The 24,245-nt window shown below is 39.9% G+C and overlaps 2 protein-coding genes across 3 annotated transcripts; one reads left to right on the top strand and one right to left on the bottom strand.

The window, feature by feature from the left end:
- Positions 1-1,301: 1,301 nt before the first annotated feature.
- metap1 (methionyl aminopeptidase 1) lies at positions 1,302-13,355 on the bottom strand. Its single transcript, XM_026151642.1, has 11 exons — positions 13,114-13,355; positions 11,901-11,952; positions 10,358-10,467; positions 9,423-9,483; positions 5,537-5,628; positions 5,361-5,444; positions 4,962-5,100; positions 4,151-4,282; positions 3,350-3,493; positions 3,200-3,265; positions 1,302-2,661 (listed from the first exon to the last, which is right to left on the bottom strand). The coding sequence occupies exons 1-11, from the start codon at positions 13,303-13,305 to the stop codon at positions 2,495-2,497; spliced, it is 1,239 nt and encodes a 412-aa protein (XP_026007427.1). The 5' UTR covers positions 13,306-13,355; the 3' UTR covers positions 1,302-2,494.
- Positions 13,323-23,122, top strand: eif4eb (eukaryotic translation initiation factor 4eb). 2 transcript variants are annotated; one of them, XM_026151644.1, is made up of 7 exons: positions 13,323-13,406; positions 14,196-14,299; positions 17,673-17,768; positions 17,893-17,956; positions 18,890-19,003; positions 22,653-22,792; positions 22,882-23,122. In XM_026151644.1, the coding sequence occupies exons 1-7, from the start codon at positions 13,389-13,391 to the stop codon at positions 22,994-22,996; spliced, it is 651 nt and encodes a 216-aa protein (XP_026007429.1). In that variant the 5' UTR covers positions 13,323-13,388; the 3' UTR covers positions 22,997-23,122. The 2 variants fall into 2 exon arrangements, with proteins under 2 accessions (XP_026007429.1, XP_026007428.1); XM_026151643.1 differs by lacking the exon at positions 13,323-13,406 and adding an exon at positions 13,433-13,662.
- The last annotated feature ends 1,123 nt before the right edge of the window (positions 23,123-24,245 follow it).

The following is a 24,245-nucleotide window of genomic DNA, read 5'->3' as shown; positions in this document are numbered from 1 at the left end:
AATAGATGGAGTCTACTTTGAAAGGTTCAGTAATTTTTCTCCCTCAAAGGCAGAAGGTATATCTGGAATATTCCAGATATATCCAGAGGTATTTGGACATTTAAGCTTTCTCTGTAAAAGGCTGTGAACTGTCAAATATTACTGACTGAAATCAAATTAACAGAAAAAAAAATCTTTCCAATGAAGGAGAAGGGCAAACCAGAGGTGTAGCCATTTTTATCTGGTTAGTTTTTATACAAACACAGTACTGTCAGGTAAACATCTCCACCTGTGTGGTATGTGCATTTATGGTAATGAGTTGAAATGATGTCACGACCATACATCGTACCTGGGTGTTTCTCCTGCACAACAGTTGGTCTGCATGCAGTCAAAATCAATAAATCTCTGTCAGCCTATTAAAGAAATCTATTCATTTTCTTGTTATTTCTGACCATTTGCTTAACAAAATGAGCATTACACCTTAGTAAATGATATCCAAATTAAGAGGAATCCTGCTGATTTTCCATTTGGCTCTGGCTGAAAAACCTTTTCTGCTGCTGGAATAATCAGTTTTAAACCAAGCCGCATTTTCTCCATCAAAGAAATTAAAAAGATTAAAGCTCCGTCCCAACTATATCATTTGTAGTCGACCGAAACCTGTCAAAAGCCATATTCAAAGACAAATTTGACCTCTTCTATGTTTCTGTGGTGTTGAATTACAACCGCGATGTGTTAGGCAAATAGATGAAAGACTAAATTAAAAAAAGACTGTGTGCCTTTTTAGCTTGATGGGGTTAATTACTGTGAACCCCACAGGATTTTCTTCACAGCAGACATTTCCACTTGTCATGTGGGAAATGCAGAGGTGTAATTAATATAAGAGAAGACTGTCTGAAAGGAGACAGTAGATGAGCAGCGTACACAACAGGATCCATTAGTAATGCTAGATACCTTACAAATGTGCAATTAGCACGAGGAAATGCTAAGCTTTTACTCCAGAAACCTTTCAAAGCATCAAACTGCACATAAGAGTTCCAACTCTTACAAACACAGACACAGTCAAGTTTGTGGGACTAAATTCATTTGCAATGAATGAAGCAGAGGAAAATGCACTAAAAATGATGACATTGTGTAACACGGGAGTAAACAGAGTCAAAAATCAAAACTTTAATGATCATCACTGCCCTCCTCTGAGTTTAAAAAGGCATTACGGCTGAGAAGAACCCAAACTGTCACTTCCATTAATAAAAAGCTGCTAAATTAAGCCACTTTTGGGATTTTCATTTGCAGTCTACTGAAGGACAAACTCACCCACACACAGCTACAGAAGAGTCATTTATTACTCCATTAGAAGAAATACAAAGATGGCAGAGAAACTCTGATCACATTAGTCCTCTGAAAATACAGAAATACCGAATGCTGCTTCTTGCACGAGGAAAATCCCGTCATCGAGATGAATGGTGACTACTGCAGAGTAAAAGGAGAGGGGAGCCACCGATGGAGATAGCTGGCTAGTTTCAATTTCTAGATTCACATTTTAATTTGCTACAACCGGGCTATTGAAAACATGAGACACCAAAGTACTTCTCAAAGCAGGGCCAAAAAGTCCAGCACTTTGAGGTTCAGGGTCTTTATTGTCTTTCTGGACAACCGCACAGATGCTCTTGAGGCTACGTCACAATTCTCCTAGCAACCGTTGCCCATTTCCTCACCGGATGAGCGCTAATAATAGCCACATTCAAGACATAACAATTAGGTTACAGCACTTGTACTGGACACGTCAACAGGTGAATGAGACGATGACATAGTGTAGTCAGCTAATCAGCCTCGTCTTTCATTAAACAGTAAATCAACTCAATACCAATTGTTTCCTTTAGCTCTCTGGCCGTGAACCTGCCTTAGTTGCCCAACTTGAATTTGATAAGCTTAAATTTTAAGTTGCTTGTTGGTGTTCTGTGGACTCTGCTCTCTAGTATTGCTGGTTCTCCTCACTCCACAACCGGTAAATTTATATGACATGTGATTAAGTTAGCAGAGGTTGGGGGGGAAAAAAAACAGAAGCAAAGCATGGTGTACTAGTTGAATTTGCCCTGAGCTCCACCCACCACTGACAACAACAACTAGACAGCCTGTGACAGCTCTGGGCATGACAAGACCCAGAGGTGAAAACGAGCCTATCAATCCTGTCCACTAAGCAAAACCAAATCTCATAAATACTTTTATATTTCCTCCAGAGGATACAGTTTTCACTAATAAAGTAATCCACATTTGATATAAGACACATTCAAGTACTTCCATTTACTTTGAGGAACCGATATTTAATTCAGAAAGCCATGAGAGCTCCACGAGCGGTGCCTCATGATTTTTCAATGTGCTGTGTGTGAGCTGCAGAAGTGCTGAGGGTGTGTGTGTGCGAGTGTGTTTGTGTGTGAGCTGCAGAAGTGCTGGGTGTGTGTGTGTGTGTGTGTGTGTGTGTGTTTGGTAAAGTCCAGTCCTTGGTGCGTTTCTGTCCGGTCTACATTTGGCTGAGGAAATGAGCGCGTCCGTTGTCTTCCAGACGGCGGGTGAGGATCTCGCAGCCGGTTTCCGTCACCAGCAGGGTGTGTTCGAACTGAGCCGAGCGCTTCCCATCTCTGGTCACCGCCGTCCAGCCGTCTGGCCACGTCTCATCTTGCCAGCCACCTGAGACATTACACACACGCACACGATTTCTGACTTTGGCTTACACAAAGTCAATTTAGCAAAGTCGACAAAACAAAGCCTCTGAGCTATGCAATGACTCACTGTTTACCTGTGAGATAGTTAAAGGTTTTAAAGTGTAATGACCCATTTTGGAGCCTGGCTTTACACAATTTTACCCTGTAAGAACCTGTTAATAGTCTCAGCTTTGCTCAGTATATGCTCGACTGTGAAGGTGATTTCTGAAGGCAACTTGGTCATTTTGCTTTAGGATGAGCTGATTAGATAAAACAATTTGGTTTCTTCAAAGGCTTCTGTTCCTAAAAACCAAGCAAAACACCATTTATGGTGTATTATGAGAACTACACTGCAATAAAGCTGCAAACAGAAACAAGAATTCCAATGTTTAACTTGACATAGTATTCTAGTTTTAGTCGCTTGAACTATGTAGTTTGCAAATAGTCTAATTAAGGCAGTTTTCTAACATATTCATTTGATCTATTTCTGTAAAGATTATTATTCATACAAAGGTTACACTCACCTTCACATATCATGGGCTCAATGGTGAACACATGGCCAGGCTTCATAACACCAACTGCTTTGTTTTCTGGGAAATTAAGGAGAACATAAATCATGCACTTTTGAGTAATTAATGCTAACACATTCAGCGCTAACCGTGGGAGTTACTCACTGGCATAGTGCGGCACATTGGGAGCCGTGTGGAAAAGTCTGTGGATGCCGTGGCCGCAGTAGCTGCGCACCACGGAGAAGCCGTTGGCCTGAGCGTGCTTCTGGATGATGTTACCCAGCTCTCTGTAGCGAATGCCAGGCTTCACTGAGGAAGCAAACAACACAGGGCTTAGTTTATTTCCTGAACCACACACACTAATGTAACTATTTGACATGGAAAACGATGTTGTTTCTACGTCAATGTTTCAAAATGTAAAGTATTTTCCTATTTCAGGTTTACAAAGGTAATGTTGAGTTTGCCTTCAGCAGTCAATTGAATATCTTTGACTATTAACTGGACAAAACAAGACCTCTGAAGAGGCTGTGGGAAAAGAGGATCTGCTTTTATTTTTATTGCGCAGACCAGAAAATAAAATGTGATTAACTGATAATCTTCCATAATGCATGATGTTCCTCAGCAGATGGTGCATCCCAGTTGCCCCGCACATGTAGATAATCAGAATTTGCAACATCCTGGCCACTTTAAGGATTGCAGTTCACAAACTGATGGGTCACTGAGGAATGACCCATCAATTTCGACTTGCTCTGAAATGTAAGTGCTCTCTGGTGGCCGAACTCTGCTAATTCTTGTTATTCAATGACCTCAATATATTGATACCAATAATCCCAATAAGCTAATACTGGCTGATTTAGCCAAAGCTGTGTCTTTGATTAAACAAGGGTAGATAACATAACGTCCATCACATCAACACAAAACACCACCATCACTGTAAAATGTTAGAAAGACAGAAAGTGAGCCTACCAGAATCAATGGCTTGCATAAGGCATTCATACGTAGTCTGAACCAGTTTCTTTGCTCCTTCGTCCACCTCTCCAACAAAGAAGGTTTCGTTGAGGTCGCCATGGAAACCATTGTGGTACACAGTGATGTCCACTGCGTGAGCGTGGGAAGACAAATATGTCAGGACCATTGTATCAGATGACAAACTGAATTCTTTTATGTTTAACACAAAGGGAGCAATATTATGAATGACCTGCCAAGAGCAGTTAATAACAGGCGCTAGCAAGTTTTCAGAAAACACGTATCCATTTGCAAGGCAATACAAAATATCCTTTTATTAAAAAATTGCTGATAAAATTGGAAGTGCCAGTTTGCAAACTGGGACTTTTCCCCACTTGAGGAAAAATATAGACAGCAGAGAATCTGACTGGCAAAGCCCCACTGGTAGAGGTTAATGAAACTATTTGTCTTGTTGGGCCACGCAGCGAGAGATGAGTTGTTGGCAAGTACTCCATCAGACGCTCTGAGGGGAGTGGCGGATAGAAGACGTCGCCTTAGCAGAAATATTCATAAAGAGGCTAAAATTGGCCAAACTCCTGCTGATACCATTTCGGGATCTCGGTACAATCATTTGTCATCCCAATTCCCCTTCCCCCCCTCACCTCAAACATTTACCAGTATACAAACTCAAGCATTCACAGGACTTTGCTAGACATTGGGAATATGAATACATTTTTAAACACTGCAGTATTAAAGTTCCCTGGAGATTAAAGCACATGATGGCAGTAAAGCAGGAACAGATAAGAGAAGACATGTGAGGCAGTGAACGCACCATTGAGGATATCTCCTTCTTGCAGGGGTCTTCTGTCTGGGATGCCATGGCAGATGACTTCGTTAACAGATGTGCAGCAGGATTTGGGAAAATTGTAGTAGTTGAGAGGGGAGGGGTAGCAGTTCCTTGCTAAACAGGCCTGTCGGGACAAAGTGTGTATGTTACAGAGATGGCAGCAGTGCAACAACAGAGTACAAATGTAAATGTATGACAAATATCGAAGATCAATAATCCATTTTAAAGGAGTTCATTTGATATATTTAACAGTTCAAACCTAAGTGCTTACGTTGCTTACATGCCTGGCGCTGACATGTGGATGAACTATAATGAGCCATAATGCGAGTTTGTGTTTAGTGGATCCAAAAATGAGGCATTGTGTCTTGTTTCAAAACAACGCACCAGATGTACGGCGTGGTCAATTTCTTCTGTTGTAACGCCTGGTTTCACCATCACGGCTGCAATGTCCAGAACTTCTCTAGCCAGCTGCAAATAGCACACATGTCAAAATCGCACTGCAATAAAAGGTAAGCTAGAAATGCACGCCTTGAAAGCAGACAGTCAATACTGATTGCTACCTTGCATACAACTCTCATGCCCTCAATGTCCTCGGGGTAAAGAGTCTTGATCTGTGACGTCCCCTTCAAGAACTGCTCGGACTCAGACATCCCTACGGGACGGAAACAAGGACAGACAACTGGCATCACTCACACGTCAATACTCAGTGAAACTGATGAGCTCATTCAGCCAGGATCTTGCAATAGCAGCTGCTGTCAGTCTATCAATTTCCAGACTGTCACTGCTGGATTTACATTCTCCTGATTGATTTTGTTTTTCCATCACAAGTGACAACTAAATAAATCATCTGTTACTGAGAAGGCATTGTCATTCATACTATAATTTTAACAGTTACACTGCAATTGGTGCAACTGTAACTATTACCCCATGCAAGAATATAGATACTTAAATAAAGGCAATCATGTTAACCCATACTGTCCTATGAGCTTTACCTTCAGTTGTCTCTGACTCCTCGCAGCTTCAACAAGTTACAGTACACAATTAATCCACCTCTAGACCATCAGAAAACAGTGATTTAGTTTCAGTAAAAACCACTGTGTAAGAACAGGGAACATCTGGAAAAATAAATAAAACACTACTCTCTATAGCAGAAGGCAAATCTACTCTCAGAAAGCCATGGCTAAAGTCTAAGCCCAGGGTGCGCTCTCATGAGAAAAGTTTAATCACTACAAACAGGTATTCCTTGTTTTAGGACATGAACGTTGTTTTTGATATGTCAGAGGAATAGAACTACTGATGGTAGCACAGGAGTGCCACCTGGTTTAGTTTTGGTACTTTTAATGTGAAATCCTTGTGATGTTTAATTTTTTACTGCTTGTACAGCAGTATAAATCTGAAAAATAAACTCACCTCAGGTATGACCTCATGTATGATCATGAGGACCGATAGTATATTTAAATCCAGTACAAAACCAAACCATCTTTCTCACAATATCAACAAAAATCACAAGTGTAAAAGTAGAATTGCATCAGATTGCAGTCTGTCTATTAGTTTGCACTGGTGTTCTTAATAAAGAGTCATGAGTGCATATCAAGCTGAACTGTTTTGATATTTTGCCAGCTTCAGCCCTAAACATCTAACAAGCATCTTGTGCTGCTATGAATAACTAGCCACTCCTATAAAGACTACACTACAGCTTCAGCACCTGAGCAGAGGCAGGCTCTAATGACACTCACACCGTCGGCTCAGAAGAACAAAGCTCGGCAGCTTCTGTTATATGGAGAACAACAAAAGTGCAGGTCTCAGTGCAGCAGGTCAGCTTGGTAACGACCGATCCAACAAGAGCCCAACATTTTAATTGGACTGCAAAATGCATACAAATATCTGTTGGTCAAAGCACCCGTGTCATCAATAATTCGCTGGTCCATAATTTATTAACTCGACCAGATGAATGCTGGATGAACGTGAACAGTTGCCTAGCAACACAGACATGAGACAGATTAGTGTTTGAATCAAATGCTGGTGTCCTTTTGACCTGAAGAGGCCACAGTGTGACAATGGAAATCAATTGGACTTACTAACACTTTGATACACCTGTTCTGAGAAGAAGCGAAGTATGAGAAAAGGACCGTGTGTACATTATGTTTTCAGAATGAAAATCACTGCTGAAAATGCTTGTGTTCAGCCCTGAAGCGGGACCGAGCCTGAACTAATAAGAGGCCTCTATCAGGAATTTTTCGGCCTTTTCCTTTGGAATGTGCAGCTAGTTGATGTGTACCGGCTGATTTGAAGATGCTCACTGTCCACATTTGAGTTATTAAAGAATCCCTATTTACCAGTAATAATTTAAATCCATTGAAACACTGTCCTGAATCAATTGTACTTCACTCCCCGAATTGGCACCACAGGAGAATGAAAGGAGACTGTAACCATGACTACCTGAGTGTGGATCTATGCAGTCAGATGACACGGATGCAGAGGTTGCCATGGCTGCAAAAAAAGAATGACTTGCCCAGAGAAATAAATGTAAAATAAGGCAGGTTAGAGTAATCTCAGCTTGTGATAATTTACATAAAAGAAACAAACTGGTGATAAAAAAACACAGCGTGACAGCAGAGCTGTCAGCAGGTTGACTTTTCCCTGCAATAAATCCAACACCAACGAGGGAGAGAGATCACCGTGAGATATTACAGGGACATTAGAAAGAAGACTATTCAAGTCCGGTTTGAAACACCAGCTTAGAAATAAAAGGCATCAGTACAGATGTGCCTACATGATATTCACTGATTTCAAAGTGCTACATCTCCAAAAGCTGAACTGTGAAATTATATCCATATACTGTATGCAGCAGCTTTAAAACGAGCTGCACTAAGCACAATACTTTGCCCATGTAGATACATTTAAATCCAGATTTACTGATTGATCTTGACAAGATCATAACAAGAAATATCAGGTTCTGGATTTAAAAACAGTCCAGTGAGCGCTGTGGGAGAAGAAACGATTAATCTATCAGTGAATGTTTAAAGGTTTAGTCCACACTTTTTCAGCACCCCTAAGGAGTGACTACTGAGCAACACAGCAAATCAAGATGAGCTGCTCCTCTGTTCCACCCCACTCTTAAAATCCTGATGAAGTCAGTATGTTGGAAAGGCTAAACAACACCATCAGCTAAAAATAAGGTTAGAGTCTGGAGATGGACTTTAGGAAATGGTTTAGGAATCAGACTTACACCAACAAGGAAAATCTTTTAAAGAGCAAGGACAGAAGCAATACAGAATGAGAGTATAGCCATTGTATCTCAGGCTGATACTCACTGAGTCAACTCAACTCCACGTGTAACTGCAGGATTACATATTTCTTGTCAGCGAGTAGGGTCTACTTGTGAGTAACATGAATTTCATCATTAGAAGTTGAAAATGATGCACAAATCAAATGGTCTGTGCCCAACCACATCTGTACAATAAGGTTACTAAGTAGCTACAGCATGTAATGTAAAATGTGTTCTGCCCATGATGTAAGAAAAAGAACGTAGAGGCTCATATGTGAATTTATCCTTTGAGTGGACTTGAAAAGACTAGAAACAAGTAAGCAAACATAATCCTGGACAAACAGTGAGCACACATCTAATTCTGCATCTGAATATAAACCATGTGATATTAATTCTAATGCATGAGCTCAATCGTAAACTGGTTGTTGTGGCTGAACGCGGCACAGTTGCCTCACCATATTAAATATGCCCACTTAAGCAAAATTAAAAATGAACAGGTGACAAATATCTCGATAAACTGCTGAATTTCAATTATAGCACAAAACTTGCTGATGTGGCTCTTCATTACCCGCCTGTTCAGACTATCCTCTGTGTGTACAGATCTTTAGCTGACAGCACAAGACGTATCAGCTTATCTGTGCATTCATGCAAAAATGGCAGAACATGCATGCATGGATGAGTGCATTGTTCAGACAGAGACAGAGACGGGCCTTCAACAGGTAGCTCTCAATGCTCATGCATGCGTTACTAAATCTGTGCCATTAGTTTCTAACTCATTTATTGTGGTAATAATGAATGTGGTCTGGACTTTTTCCCCCACTTAGCTGATGTCAACACATACTTACAAAATGACATATTAGTAACTTATTTGCCACTAAAATACCAATGAACCCATCAGTTATGCAGGTCAAAGTCAGGTTAAATATTGTAATATTTTCATTTTATACCAAGACACCACAGCTTATGCTCATCATGTCCCATGCCCCAATTTGAGCTAGGGTTGATTTCTGATTTATCAAAAGTATGAAAGCCCTGAATGAATCCTCTTACTTGTACACAGTACCTCTGATGAACTGCACTTTCCTGCACAGTGTGACATGCCAAAAAGGATTTACAGCTTAAAATGAATAAATAAATAAAAAGATCACTTCTGCTGGAACAGAAAGAGATCGGGTTACCTCTGGGATGATCAGCATAGTCAGGTCTTTGGATGTCACCTGGCACAGGTCTCATGGGAGTCTACAGAAAAGGCCAGAAGAAAGACAGACAGGTTAACTCAGCGTGTCAGTGTTTATATAAGAGAATCCTTGAAGCAAGTAACAAAATGTAGCATTTCCTTTTAGTGTCTGTTTGATTTCCATTCATTTGAATAAGGTAAATACCATAAGATGATTCTTATCTTTATGCTTGAGCTTGTACCTGTTTCATGCTGTGTTATAAATCCAATGCACCCCACCACCACCAGCCCTTTTTTTTTTTGATGCACCGTTCTGACATTAGTCGGATATTAGTCTGATCCTGATTCAAAAAGCTGGACCGGATATCAGTGTCAACGTACTGATGTATTCAGTTTAATTCTGGCTTTATGTGCATTTACTACACCTCGCATCAGTAGCAGTGGTACCAGAAGACCTAACACATCTCACGGGAAGCTAGCAGCAAAGGATCAGCAGTGTCTAGATTCTCAGATGTCCTAATCCAACAGCTTTTGTCTGTATGTTGGCAATAGTTTTTCACACAAACTGCAGCCAAGTGAGATGACACGACTGAAAAGTTCAGATGATGCTTTTCCTGTTGGCTTCGTTTATTCCCCTGATCTGTTACAATCTGTGAAATACTTGTTGGGATGATTTTATTACATGTAGATAACTCAATGTCATTTCACTTCACCTTTTATGTGTACACCTAGTTTATCTTGTCAGCAAGACAACTTTACACGCAATAACCAATGCAATGACCATCAACTAGGCTTAGTAGTGTACTGAAGCTGGGCTATCCATACCATGCCATGTTTGATCCCCAAAGTCCAGTTTGTTTGGCTAGTGCAGGTTAATGCAGTCCTATATAGTGGACTGTAGCTGTTCTGCCTGCCCGTTCATTTTTCATTACTTACCAGAGGATAGTGAGGGCGTAGTTTTCCTGTGTAGCGGTACCCTGGCCATGGGTCTGTGTTGATCTCCTTCTCCACACAGTTCTTAGATTCATTTTGGTTCTTCTCTTCCTCTAAAATACAAAAGAATATACAACATACACATAAAACAACTCACAGGGTGTCTGAATCATCTGGCACAAAGTACAGAAAGAAGTTTCACCAACTCGTGACTCTAAAAGGACACGCATATGTAAGGGGTGCCACCTCTCAGCTTTCTGAGCTGCAATTTGATTGACAGAGGAGTCTTAAAAGGAAGCTGTGAATGATTTTGATCTGTGGTAATGGATATGTGCTGCCTTAGGCTACGTCCACACTAGCCCGGATAGATTTGAAAACGGCGTTTTCGTCTGAAAATGCTCTGCGTCCACACTAGTGTTTTCAGTCGTTTTCACAGAGTTGTGCGTTCACATTGAAACGACCGAAATCACTTACATTCCAGTCCTGCGCAAAAGCGAGTGAAAATTAAAGAATTTGAAGAAAAGCTAACAGGAGCATGTACAAACTTATATTAATCTTTTTTAGGTCTGTCAAAATTGAGACCAATCAAAACAACTGCTGTGCAATGCACTCAGCTATCTTTGTTTAATTGGTCACATGACTGCATCACATGACTAAAATGCATCATCATTTTAGGACGTCTGCGTTTATGAGCATCCACACTGCGAGGGGGCAGCTCAGTTTTGAAATGTATGCGTTTTCAAGACGCTGTGTTTTTCCTTGAGGAAAATGCCGTCTCAGTGTGGACGGGAGGCCAAAACGGAGAGAAAACACATTAGTGTGGACGTAGCCTTAGAGTTGGGTCATCTTGCCATGCGGGTGTTTCTTTTGACAGTCACGCTTCAGTGTGGTTACGAGTTTGATGAATGAATTTGCTGAGACTTAGATTTCATGTACGTGGGAAAATTAGCGATGCAGCGGGTATAATCAGCATTTTTTAGTTTTAGGTTTCTTTTGGTTCAGACCTGTTTCAAATTATGGTTATCAAATAGTGGTTTTTATTTTGTGTTGGAATTGTCTGGTTTTTGCAGTCACTAATTTGACCTTGTCCCACTGTCCTTTTTGATTTCCTTGTAGCTTTCATTTTAGTAGTAGCAGTAGTTACTGCATCTTGTAAGGACTAAATAACTTTTTATTTCCATTTTTAGAAAACCTCATTAGTTTGTTTTGTGCCACTTCCTTGTTTCAATCCACAGTATGTAATGTATAGCTCTAAATTCTTAACAGTACTTGTTTGTAGTGTGTGTACCCATGTCTGCACTGACTGCAGTGTTTTCAAAGTTATGGTGTGATCACTTGCAGTGCAGTGATATATTTACACTTTTCGGTTTTCCGGGTTTAGTTGCAGCTAGGATATTACAGGACCATATTTGAATGTAGTTAGTATAGTCTGTTATTATTATAAATGTGTTTCTTTTTGTTAGTCTCATTTTATGATTATAGTGTTACGTCATATAAGCTAAGCATCATGATAGCACAGTGGTAGACAGTGCCCAATTGCACCTACTTGCTTTTTTGTGCAGCAACTTGTGAGATGCCCAGCTTCCTTTAAAACATTCCTGCAAAGAAAAATTATTATCATTACTGTTACAGCACAAATTTTTCAGTGAAGTCCATATCAACAATATGCAACATTCACACGTGATCACAACCATATAACCCAATTATAGTCAGCTACAACTGAAATTTGGGTTACTTTACTTTGAGAAATAGCAGAAAAAGGATGGCCTGCTGCCATCGGTAAAGGTCAACTTATTCGCTGATTTGCAAACAGAAACCATCAAGGCCTATAAATCAGCGTGGACAGTTAATGGCACGGAGTGGAAAGCAGAGTCTGGCAGCAGAACCAAAACTGCACTCACAGCAGAGCCCTTTAGGGTCAAATACCTTTGCACTACAAGATCGTGTTGCTGACAGTGTTTATTACTAACTATTTATATTTTCAAAGCTTTTTCAGCTTTTCAAAGAAATCTTGAGAGATTTTACTCAAAATTCTACTGATCATTCTAATCCAGTGTATGCAGCTACAAAGGAAATATCCACGTGGTATAACTGGTAATTAAAACACAAATGGCGTACCAATGTGCTTGTCACTACTCTAAGCTGCCAAACTTCTGAAAGAAATGTGTTTGCATACTACATGTAGCTCTTCTGATTTCCAGCCAAGTAGGAGACCCAACGCATAAACACTCCATCTTTAAAATGACACATTTCCTACAGATGTTTGGTCTCGTGGGAACCAAAGAACCAGGATGATCTGTCGGGCTAGAGTTGCGTGACATATCACTTTACAACTCAAATGCAAGTGTGTGCAACATACTGCATCACTTTATGTGAGTCCTACACAATAAATATGACTTCATAAACCGTTTTACGTTAGACAACTTAACACCAATTGGCCACAGCTATTATTTTGACCAGGGTCGTTACATGACTCATTTTAGCCATAAGTTAGCTAGCTAAGCGTTTGCCCTCGGCCTGGTGGTTAGCAGGTAGCACCAGTTACAATCACTGGTTGCATTATTTATCGCCACCAGTCTGTGTGCCACTATACAACTAATAAGCATCCGCAACGTTCACAAAAAGTTGCGCTTTACCAATAGATTCACGTACACACAGCTACCTAGCTTGTCAGTTAGCAACCTCGTGATAAAACAGAGGGCCCCGGCACGCGGCACCAGCTCACATTTAAAGCAGACAAACCGGGAAAGCAGAAGTACCTGCGAGCAGAAATAGGAACCTTGAATACCAAGCTTGATACATGTGGGGCACTGAAGTTTGGCGTCCTTACTGCAGCCCTCTGTCTCACACTCCCTTCTAGCCTCGGTGCTCGCCATGCCTGCTCCGTCTGCACAAGGGGTGGAGTCGACGACAAGCAGCCAGCCGGCGCAGCCAGCCAGTGGCAGCTGCATGCACGGCGCATGTCCGCAGCGGGACCGTCACGTTGCATAGTTCGGTCCAATCAACAGAAACTTTCCTAACAGAGAATTGTAAGATGGCGACCGCCGAACCGGTGAGTACTTTCTGTAAAGAACACATGAAAACATATGAGGGTCTTCTCGCTTCGATTACAGGGCGGTGTCAACCGTAAACTTCACGTACAACTCTTAACGTTAGCCCGTAAATGCTTAATGAGCGTTGTTGGGGCCGCACGTGTTGTTTTGAGTACTTCAAATTTGTCTTGGGTGCCACGAGCGAGGCGTAAAACAGGAATGCTTGTGTGTGGAAATCTCCCAACTTTCAAGCTGACGTTACTGCTACCAATCGAGGCAAGCACATTAACTCTCACCTGAAAACCAGTCACTTTTAGTGACGGACATTGCGCAGCGGTGAAGTGAACCTCCAAGAAATATGTGTTTATTAGAGGCACGTGAAATCATACCTTATATCCGAGGAGGACTTTATGTAAATAAAAATCCAGCTGTCAGAATGGTTCGACACATGACCTCTGCGGTCCGCCGTTAGCAGTGCTGTAAGCTGAGGTAAATGATGTAGAAGCACAGAGGGGATTCCTTATTTGTATTAAGTAATTTTATAGTTAATATTAGTTAGTCTTTGTCTCGCATCATAGTGAAATGTGTTCCAGATGTTCGTAATGGATTCCGTAAACATCTGCTTCCGTCACGGAATTTAAGTCGATCTAAGTTTCGTTTTAGGCTATAATATCAGTTTCTTTTTTTAAAAATGGGACTTCTACTAGTGGAAACAAGTAAACAAGAGGAAAAACCAGAACTCAAACATGTTGTTTTCAGTTTTATTGTATACCTTATATTAGTGTTGAGCCTCCATCTATTTTTTTTAGGAAACTAACCCAAGTCCTTCCCAGCCTGATGAAGATGGAGCTGAGCAGACCGGACAGGAGATTGTGAGCCCAGAGGCCTACATCAAACACCCGCTCCAGAACAGGTAGAGACCGCAGGTTTATGTAAAGCGACCCAAAGTTTTCCTTCAAGCAAGTCATGACACTTTTGGTAACACCTCAGGACGTTTATTTGATGAGCTGTTCTACAGCGTTATTTAAATTAACTTTAATTTCAGTGGTTACCAGTACATAAAACCTGCATGTTTATATACTAAAAAAAGAAAAAACCTAGAAAACCTGTTGAATGCCCCCACAAAGATTTCTGAAAACGTCTTAAAAACTCCCCCAGTCTCAAAATTTCTTTATCTCTCCAGATAAAAACCAAAGATCAGAATTACTCGTTTAAATTATTTTATGCCAACACTTGTTATCACATTATTGAATAGTAATTAATAGTATGGCTTGTCTGTTAAGGCCCAAATAATATATATATAATTGTTGCCTCACTTCCTATTACCAAATCGTGTCCAGTGTGTGTGAGTCATCTGTGTGATGTGTTTATAGGCCTGTAAATCAGTACTGCTTATCAGCTGAAGTTAAAAAGTCTGATAGTTTGTTCGCCTCCTTGCTTTGCATAACTGTTTGTTGTTATGCAAAGACTGTTATTAAAGTTTAAAATTGTATAATAAAGCCTTAATTACTATTTTTAGAATAGCAATTAGGCAGGCTTTGGTTTAATTCAACGGAATTAAAGTAATTTTTGTCTAAGTGGCTTGAAAATTGTGCTTTGGAGGCAAAACAAAACAAAAGCATTTCAGTTGCCATTCACATAGGACATGCCAGCATCTTATCACGGTCAGTAAGAGCGACCGCTTGTGTGTGGGAGTGGATAAATGTCAAGATGAAAAGTGCATCAAACTCCAGAGAAAAGACTGGTGACCTGTGTCAGACTCATGTTTGATCACAAGGCTCAGTTCGAGAACTGAATGACCGTTTCTCCTCATGGCCGAAGCAGCCGCTCATGCAGAAGTGAAAGAGAGACATGAATTGACCACTCACTGAAAACAATGAGTGCTGTGTTTACGGGAGGAAGAGGAGCCATTTACACAATTTGTCTGCATGATAGAAACATAAATAGAAGAACAAATGCAAATGTGTTTTGTTTCCAAGATAGATTTTGATGAGTTAAACCAATTTTCATCTTGATTGAAGACAGTGTCTAACAGACTTGGCAGTCATAAAATGTCATAAATACACATTTAATAATTAAAATATGAAGTTATCTCAAATGTGTTTTTGATGGATCTTCAGTGTTTTCATTGATATCGCACAGCTAGGATTTCCAGATCATATGACTCTGTCCCACTCAACCCCCACCAAACACACAATTAGATAATGCAGTGGAACCGCATCATTAAATCATTGTTTGTCATTTACTTTCATGCTGAGTTTATATGTACAAAAAATGGTAACAGCAGGACAGTTAGATGAGCTGATGTAACAGTTGTGGCTTCTGTTAAATGCAAGAGTACCCAGTGCTTAGGCTGGGGATCAGTTTTGGCCCTGCAGGCCCAGGGCTGCAGTACACTCGTGGAAAATCTCACAGAAACCTCCATCTTTGGAAAAGGAAAGATCAAACTGTAAAGCACCTTTTCGGGTTTTCTCCATTTATTTATTAAATGGTAAAAGGACTGGCTTATGTATCGCATTTTTACTCCAAGTGAGAACTCAAAGCAGTGCTTTATACTATGCCTGTCAGCGTGTTCTAACGATCACACTCATACACACACTGATGGATGGATCAGGGTAATTTGTGCTTCAGTATCTTTCCCAAGAAACACTTTGACATGCAGACTGGAGGAGCTGGGGATCAGTCTAGTATGAAACAGTTAAAAATCCAGCGTACAAGCGCCGGACATTAAATTGATGCTGCTTTGCTGATTAAAGTGGTATATCCCATGATATTGATGTTCAAAGTTCATTATTTAAAGAAAAAAAGTAATAAAAAGGTAAGATTTTGACTTTAGATTGTGACACTTTGAGTGGGTGTAAATTATTTACAGATTTTTAACAGAGCTTAAGCTTGTGTTTTTCCATCACTGAAAATTTAATGTGCGTAGCTCACGTAGGAATTCTAAAGGATCAAAAGACTGGGAAAAGTTAGGTGACTTAAAATGCCAGATTTCACCCCACCACCATGGACTTACTTTGTATGACTTCACTGGATAGTTGTTAAAGTTACCGTACCAAGAAAACCAGCTGATTCTGATGGGGTCGTGGGGTTCCACAGCCAGTTGTCTAAGTCTCAGAACAAGATTATTCATCTTCTTATTGTATTAATATGCACATTTGGACTTTTGTTGTGCATTTCATCACAAGTTTGGTCTTAAATTACCCCCTAACCTGTAGACAGGTTACCTGGTAACCTGGTAAATACACAGTATGTGACAGTAAATATAATTGATTGATTGCATTTTCTTAATTAAAATCTGGATGATTCATTGATAAAATGGAAAAACTCATATATAACTCTATATATATGAGTTTTATTAAATTGTACCTGTATCCATGTATTTATGCATGCAGAGCGTCGGATTCAAGCCTTTTTTTATTTCCCCACAGTAAGACTGTGATTGTCTGTGATGGCGTGGTGACCTGTCCAGGGGGGTTCAGTGTTTTTCCTCTCAATCCATACTTGGATACTTTCCAAGTACCTTCTGTGCTGAATACAAATAAGCCGTGAATGAATATTTTATGCATATTTAAATTCCACAAGGGTCTTTATGTCCAAAAGGGTCAAATATAAAAGCCAAACTCGACTGAGATCCAGTCAGCTAAAAGAAAAGTTGGCTCCTAAACACTTTAGTGGTGTCTCACAGCTCATTTTGATGAGAAGGTAAATGCTAATGGCTAAATATCCCAAAATATTGACAGTGGCATAAAGCATCTGAAACGGATTAATGTTATTTGTATTGACAGTGATGTGCATTTCTCAGTTTTCTTAACTCCCACATTGTTTTCAGGGTCAAAGGGTGATTGAGCCTGTTGAAGTCCATGAGAGGGATCGTGTAATGTATTTGGCCTTAGATCATGGCCTATAACTAAACATTCAAATGTCTGATAAACAGGTTCACTAGAAAAATTCACACAACGTTCTAATTGCTCATCAAACACTCTGCTCTGTGGATTTAGTACAGCTGAAGATATTTGGCTTATTATTCAGACCTTATTTGGCTCATATTTGGACTGTGGGAGTCTGTCTGCTTTAATTCTTTATTAGTTTAATTTTTTTGCCAGCCTGTTGCTGAGTTATTAGAGAGTTTAGTGTTGAGCATTTGGGACAAGCATCATCTGCATCTCGTGCATCCATACGTTGCTCATTTGCCCAGAAGTTCTGTTTGCCTTTGTTTACATTGTGTGTGTAATAATAGGCCTATTATATTTATGCAAATTTTTGTTTTCTGCTTAAAACAACAGATGGTCTCTGTGGTTCTTCAAGAATGACAAGAGCAAAACATGGCAGGCCAACCTGCGACTCATCTCTAAATTTGACACAGTTGAAGATTTCTGGGCGTAAGGAACGATAAATGTCTGGGATTCTTCTGTGCTCTCACTGAGAAACAAGCTGTGAGATACCCTGACTATATAATATGTTGTGAAATAGGATTTTATTAATGCTTTTCTGTCTTTATTTCAGTCTCTACAACCATATCCAGTTGTCAAGCAACCTAATGTCAGGCTGTGATTACTCACTTTTCAAGGTATGTTTGATTCGTTTACCTTTTCTGGACAAAAGCAGTGAGTGTTGACTTTAAATGCACATACATTTAATTAAATTGGGATTTTTAGTGACCTTTGCTTGTCAGTGTCTTCTTTAACAGTCTGTATTTTAAGTAAAAGTCTTCCAATATTCTCAAAGTTACATGTAAAAAAAAAACTACATAGCATCTTTTTAAGCTGGTAAATGTCTTTACATAGATATGAGATATGGCATTTGTGCTAGTTTTAGTTGTTTTGAGATACTAAATAAGCAAATAAAAGGCCCGAGGCCTCGTCCACATTTGAAGTACAGGAATAGAGATCAGTTAAATGTTTTAAACTGATATCCTATTATTATTTTAGACATTGTAAAACAATATCAGTTACTCCTGTACTGAAATTGACTGCTTTGAGGGTCTGTCCCACAGCCCACATCATACCCCTCAAGGCAGTGGTAGTCCAAACACTGAACAGAAACAAATAAAGCTTCTGCAAACAGAACAATGCCTGACTGAACTGCCAAGACAAGAGTTCCAGTAAAAACAGCAGCATCATTGCTGGAGGGAAGGGAAACAAGAAAAAGCCAGCTCACAGCCAGGAGAGAGAGGATGAGTTAAAGTGGAAAAAGAGTACTGGACTCAAGCCTTTATGGAGGATCACACCAGTGATTATCAGTCATCATCTGTACAAATTTACATTAAGGAAATCTTCTGGGAAATAAAAACCTATCTGGAAATAGGTTGAAGGTGAATCTTTAAGAAAAAGGTGTTTCAGCACTCGCTGTATACACGCTGACTTTTGATATATTTTCGTTTTTCCGTCGCAAACATATAATGCCTAACTGTGGGAAAGATACATTGCTTGCAGGCAACGTTGAAACCTCGTTCTTAGAGGCTGCTCGGGATGTGTGCTGACAATTTGAACTATCGCTGCAGGATGGCATTGAACCCATGTGGGAGGATGAGAGGAACAAGCGTGGCGGGCGCTGGCTAGTTACACTCACCAAGCAGCAGAGGAGATTAGACCTGGACCGCTACTGGCTGGAAACTGTAGGTTTGACTGTGCTTGTGCTCTTCATCCCATTGCTTAAACCAGTGACAATAATAATCATTTCTCTAACCTCTCCCCAAAGCAGTACATTTATTACATGCTGGCAGCCATAATTAGTTACACCATGTTATCATTACACTTGTTGCCTGCAGAAAGGGGTGATTACAACTAAGCGTATCTTTCAGAGCTGAACCGAGCTCAGATTGATTTCATGTTCTTGGCAGCAAATGTGCGATTGCTGTGAGTGCGTGTTGAGCTGCAGGTTTGAGATCACAACCTGGTCAAATGAGAGCAATTGAAAATTGGTTTGCTTGCTTGGTGCTAACAGCGAGCGATGCTCAGCACAGATGCAGGAAAGAAAAGAAAAACATTTTCACAAGCTATAAAAAATATCACCGGGATGTTGGAACACTTATACTGTGTTGAATTAATACATATGGCCACCTGGGGCAGCAGTGAGCGCTACAATCAGCCAACCAATCAGCAAGTTACCACATATTATTTCTAGGCAGGTTTTTAAATGCGATAACTGAGAACAAGGTGACATATAGTCTTAAAATTCATACAATAGATGCAACTACTAAAATGTTGGTGAATTTGAATCTCAGTGATGTCGACCTGGAGGTTGAGGTGACTAAGATTCAAATCTCAAGGTCAACATCAGAGATCGTTTTCAGATAATCTTGTGACTTCAATAACTTAAGAAGGGCGTCGCCTAGGTGTAAAAGTTCACGAGTTTAAATATCAACGAGAACCAGGCAGCATTTTAAATCTCGCCTGATGAATGGCTACTGCCTATATGGCGCTGTTGGCAGTGCAGAGCCGATTCTTCCTTGGTGCCATTTCAGCAGGTTTTAAGATCTAATCTCACATAGCTCCACAAAATATAAAATTTGGGGTAATTTCAGTGGGAAGCCAGTTGCAGCGCACAGCATCTGCATTTTTTTTCTGCAGTTTTTTTGCAGTAGCCCCGCACACAGCCACATATTTAAACTGTTTCATCATTCAGTCTGCCTTCTTTTGGTTACCAAGTCCATGCCTGCTTTTTGGCCATAGCACCCCTGTAGGTTGTAGATGGACCACTGACTCTGCATCTGTGGGAAAAGCGTAGTAGAGCCATCTCAGACCTGGCTCCCACACAATCGCTCGTGGTTAGCAGCAAATGTGTTTTGCAAGAATATTCTCCATTAGTCATTAAATTTGACAGGATCCTGTTATATATTATACAGGCCTGGATCAGGGCCAGCGGAGATCCAAATTCAATTTTTAAATTTCTTTGTAAGATAAAAAATATTTAAATACTAGTTTTAAAATTAACATTCTTTGTATCTTTAAATTTTTTTGCAGTTTAAATCCTGTAGGATATATTTATATATACCAGTGGTTCTCATAATTTTCACAATAAGTACCACCTCATAAAATATATGGCTCTTAATGTCGGTCATAAGGGTGGTACTTTAAAGTACAGTACTATAGGCCTGTTTAACACCCTATACAGTTTACACGAGACAATTTTCTTTCTTATATGAATGTTATTTATTTTAACTGTCATAAACGGGATGTGACAAGTGATAAAAATAACAACTGTACTGCAATAAAACATCCACAGCAGATGGGATATCCAATCTTTAAGTGATGATATGATGAAACCTGCTTCTGGGTACAAACTACTCTGAGTTTATTAAGGCTGTTATGTTTTTAACACGTTTTAAAGCTTTGTATCTTGTTCTATTTAATCTCAACAAGCCCCTGAAAATAAGTCAGTGATCACTGTCGGCCTGTCTCGGTTTTTATCGTCACTATTCAAAGGCCTGTTTTTAAAACCTTACGATGTCACTAAACCTCAGTCATGCGGCAGTATATTAATGACAAACCTCGTATTGTGGATGGATTATCTCAGTTGTTCTCCTGACTGAAGTTTGGTCCGTTTACATCAATACGTCAATTTAACTTTTATTGAGTGGAAAAAAGTTAGCGTTCATCCTCCAGCTTCACTTTGGCTACGTTCACACTGCAGGCGAAAGCACATCAAATCAGATTTTTTTTTTGACGCTATGCGACCCATATCCGATCATGGTATGAAAGTGTGAACGGCACAAATCCGATACTTTCAAATCCGATCTGGGTCACTTTCGTATGTGGTACTGAATCCGATACATATCTGATGTTTTAGAAAGCGACTGCTGTTTGATGGTCATGTCGCATTAAATCCGTCTTTTACGTCACTGACACAAGACAGACGCCAATTATCAGCGCCAGAGAAGACATCGCGAACGCTTCCTGGCCATCCGGTGAAACTGCTGGGAAGACAACGTTGGAGAAACGTTAACATTTTATTTGTACTGCATAATCTGCAGATTCTGACAAATATCTGCAACTATCCTTTGAAGCACCGCTCCTCTAAAACAGCAATAAGGATAATTATTAGGTTATTTACATAATAATGTAAATAACAAAATAACTTAAAGCAAAAATTGGGGAAACGTGAAGTCCGAAGTCTTTATATTAACGGCCATCAGTCAAACAATATTGTTTGCTCTGGGTCTAAACAGAGCGAGTTGTGTGTGACGTCTTCTTTTGCGCATGCGGCCGCTTTGAGCGTTCACATTAGAGCGCGTTTGCTGTCGCATTTTATTTGTAGTGTGAACACGCAGACAAAAAAATTGGATTTGATCAAAAAATCGGAATTGAGCATTAAGACCTGCAGTGTGAACGTAGCCTTTGTTTATGTTATGCTAACCATAGCTGTGTAGCTAGCCACCACGTAGCACATCATTATATACCAGCTAGCCCAACTTCAGTAACCCTACAAACGTCACTGCTGTTTAGGTTTCTGGCTTCATTTATGCTGGACGTGATAGCAGAGCTGTACGTTTTAATTTTTCAGAAATCCCTCAATCAGAACATGGTATATTATTTAATCTTAAAAAAAAATCTTTGAAGACTTCCCACGTATCACTAGAGGGAGCCCACGTGCCACCAGTGGTACACATACCACAGTTTCAGAACCACTGATATATAGGATAGGATTCACTTATAGTATATAGGGTGAATCAGTGGGTTATTCACATTACGATTTTATTTAATAGGATAAAAACAATTTCTTCTTCCAAAGCTGGAAGAACTCAACTCAGGTAAAAGTAAATTCTTACTAAATTTCTTGCTGTTCTGACCTGCCATTGATCCTGAACTTAACTGAAGTGAAATATCAGAAGATCGGTTAATGAAAAAACACCAAGAACCCTTTAATGTTCTGCTCGTGTGATGATCAGGTTTGTGACTAAAGCTTTGGGTCGGCTGCAGAAGTTTTTCACATTCAAACAGGGCCGAGGCAGTCTGAAGATATCGAAGGTGTCAGAACAAAATGTGTTCAGATACTGCTGAAATATCACACTAGGATTAAGTAGTAACTTTGGAAATAATAATGTCAGCGTAAAATGCCACCAAATACTATGTCGTGTCACTGATTTTGAAAAAGCAGAAATCCTTAAAAATGTCAGCTCCCCAGTAATGAATACGACAAGCCTCAACGACCTCACTGCCTTTTCTCTTGTCGCAAAGAATGAGGATTTCAAGTTGCTGTCAAAATAAAGATGTGATTCATTATGTCAAGACAACAGCTTTTCTTCCTCTGCATCCTCTCACCAGCTGCTGTGCTTAGTCGGAGAGGCCTTTGACGACTACAGCGATGATGTCTGCGGAGCCGTGGTCAACGTCCGCACAAAAGGGGATAAAATAGCCGTCTGGACGTCAGACTACGAGAACCGCGAAGCTGTAACGCACATAGGGTGAGACAGATCAGATCGCGGTCTGTTTAAGTATTCTAAGCACTGAAGGCCTCCTCAGCATCTTACGTTGTCATTTCGTATTTCAACAGGAGAGTTTACAAGGAACGCTTGGGGCTTCCCGTGAAGATGACTATTGGTTACCAGTCTCATGCAGACACCGCTACCAAAAGCGGTTCAACCACCAAGAACAAATTTGTTGTTTGAGAAAGCCCTTATGTGCCTCTTTTCATTTTCTTGTCTTATTTTGTTGTTGGTGCACATGTTTACTTTGCTGCAAAAGACTCTGCGGAATGCAATCTGGAAGGAAATAAAGAGTTCATGCCAAATGTTGCCATAACCTGCCCAGGAACTTATACTATAAATGCTATGGAAAACAGATGAATGCAAAAACTTCCACAAACACTAATAATGAGAGGTATTAATAGTGGATGTCATTTAGAGTGCTTCATTTTGTACTAAACAAAATCGTTCTGATTTTATATTTTTATTTTGCGAATGGCAGGGAATCAGAAAATGTATATTTCTCACCTGTTTTACAGCATCGTTGGTTTGGCTGTAATCCTTATTGACATTAAACTCTTTTAATTTATTATATTAATTTGCTTGCATATTATTAGAATGTTAGACCTTCGTTTTATGCTTTTTTTTTTCTTTTTTTTTTGCCTTGAGCCATTGCACGTAATCCACCTTTTTAAAGTGTTTCATGACATATATTCATTTGAGTGTTAATATAATTAAAACATTGGTTTTGCAATTATTAACTGTTAAATTGTGGATTTATTTTGTTGCTTTCTGTAAGTGGTACATTCCTTGTTATAAACGCTTTACTAATTGACTTGTGGTGATGCTCTATTGATGGACACTGACTTTTTGAAGTTGACTTATCAGCAGTGACGGGCAGATCAGCCGTAAAGTAAAAAGACTAATGTAGATATGATTATACTTAAGAAAAGAGCACTTGGTGTGAAATCTGGCTCTCCCTCGTTTTAAGATCCCTTAAAATGTCAGTAAAAAACACTTGTGAGAGAAAAGATTAGTTTGGGAAACGCGGCGTCAGTCCATTGCCACCAGAGCAGCTTTCAAATGTCACTTCGCCGTGACAAATATCATCACGTTCTCGGTGTTCTTCTAATAAAGCAGCAGGCGACGCTTCTACACGTAGATCCTTCTTGATCTGATGAAGCTTTAAGTGGCTCTTTAATGAGGTCCCTGCTGCAGTTCTGGTGGTAACCTTTAAAGCCCAGCTGTTTATTCATGTAAGATCCTTTACAAGCATGCACTTACATGATAAACACAGTAAGTAAAACATGTAATAATGTATTCTGTTTAGAGCAGATGCTTCAAAATACCTCGAATCAGTAATTCGTCTGCACCAGTGCAGCAAAATGCCACAGTAACCTGACAGATTTTTGTACTTTTAACTAATATGTAAGATTTCTATGCTAATAAAACG

The sequence above is a fragment of the Astatotilapia calliptera genome, chromosome 19, assembly GCF_900246225.1.
Source record: "Astatotilapia calliptera chromosome 19, fAstCal1.2, whole genome shotgun sequence".
Lineage (NCBI taxonomy): Eukaryota > Metazoa > Chordata > Actinopteri > Cichliformes > Cichlidae > Astatotilapia > Astatotilapia calliptera.
The sequence above is the reverse complement of the archived record's forward strand: the minus strand, read 5'-3'. Positions and strand labels throughout refer to the sequence as shown.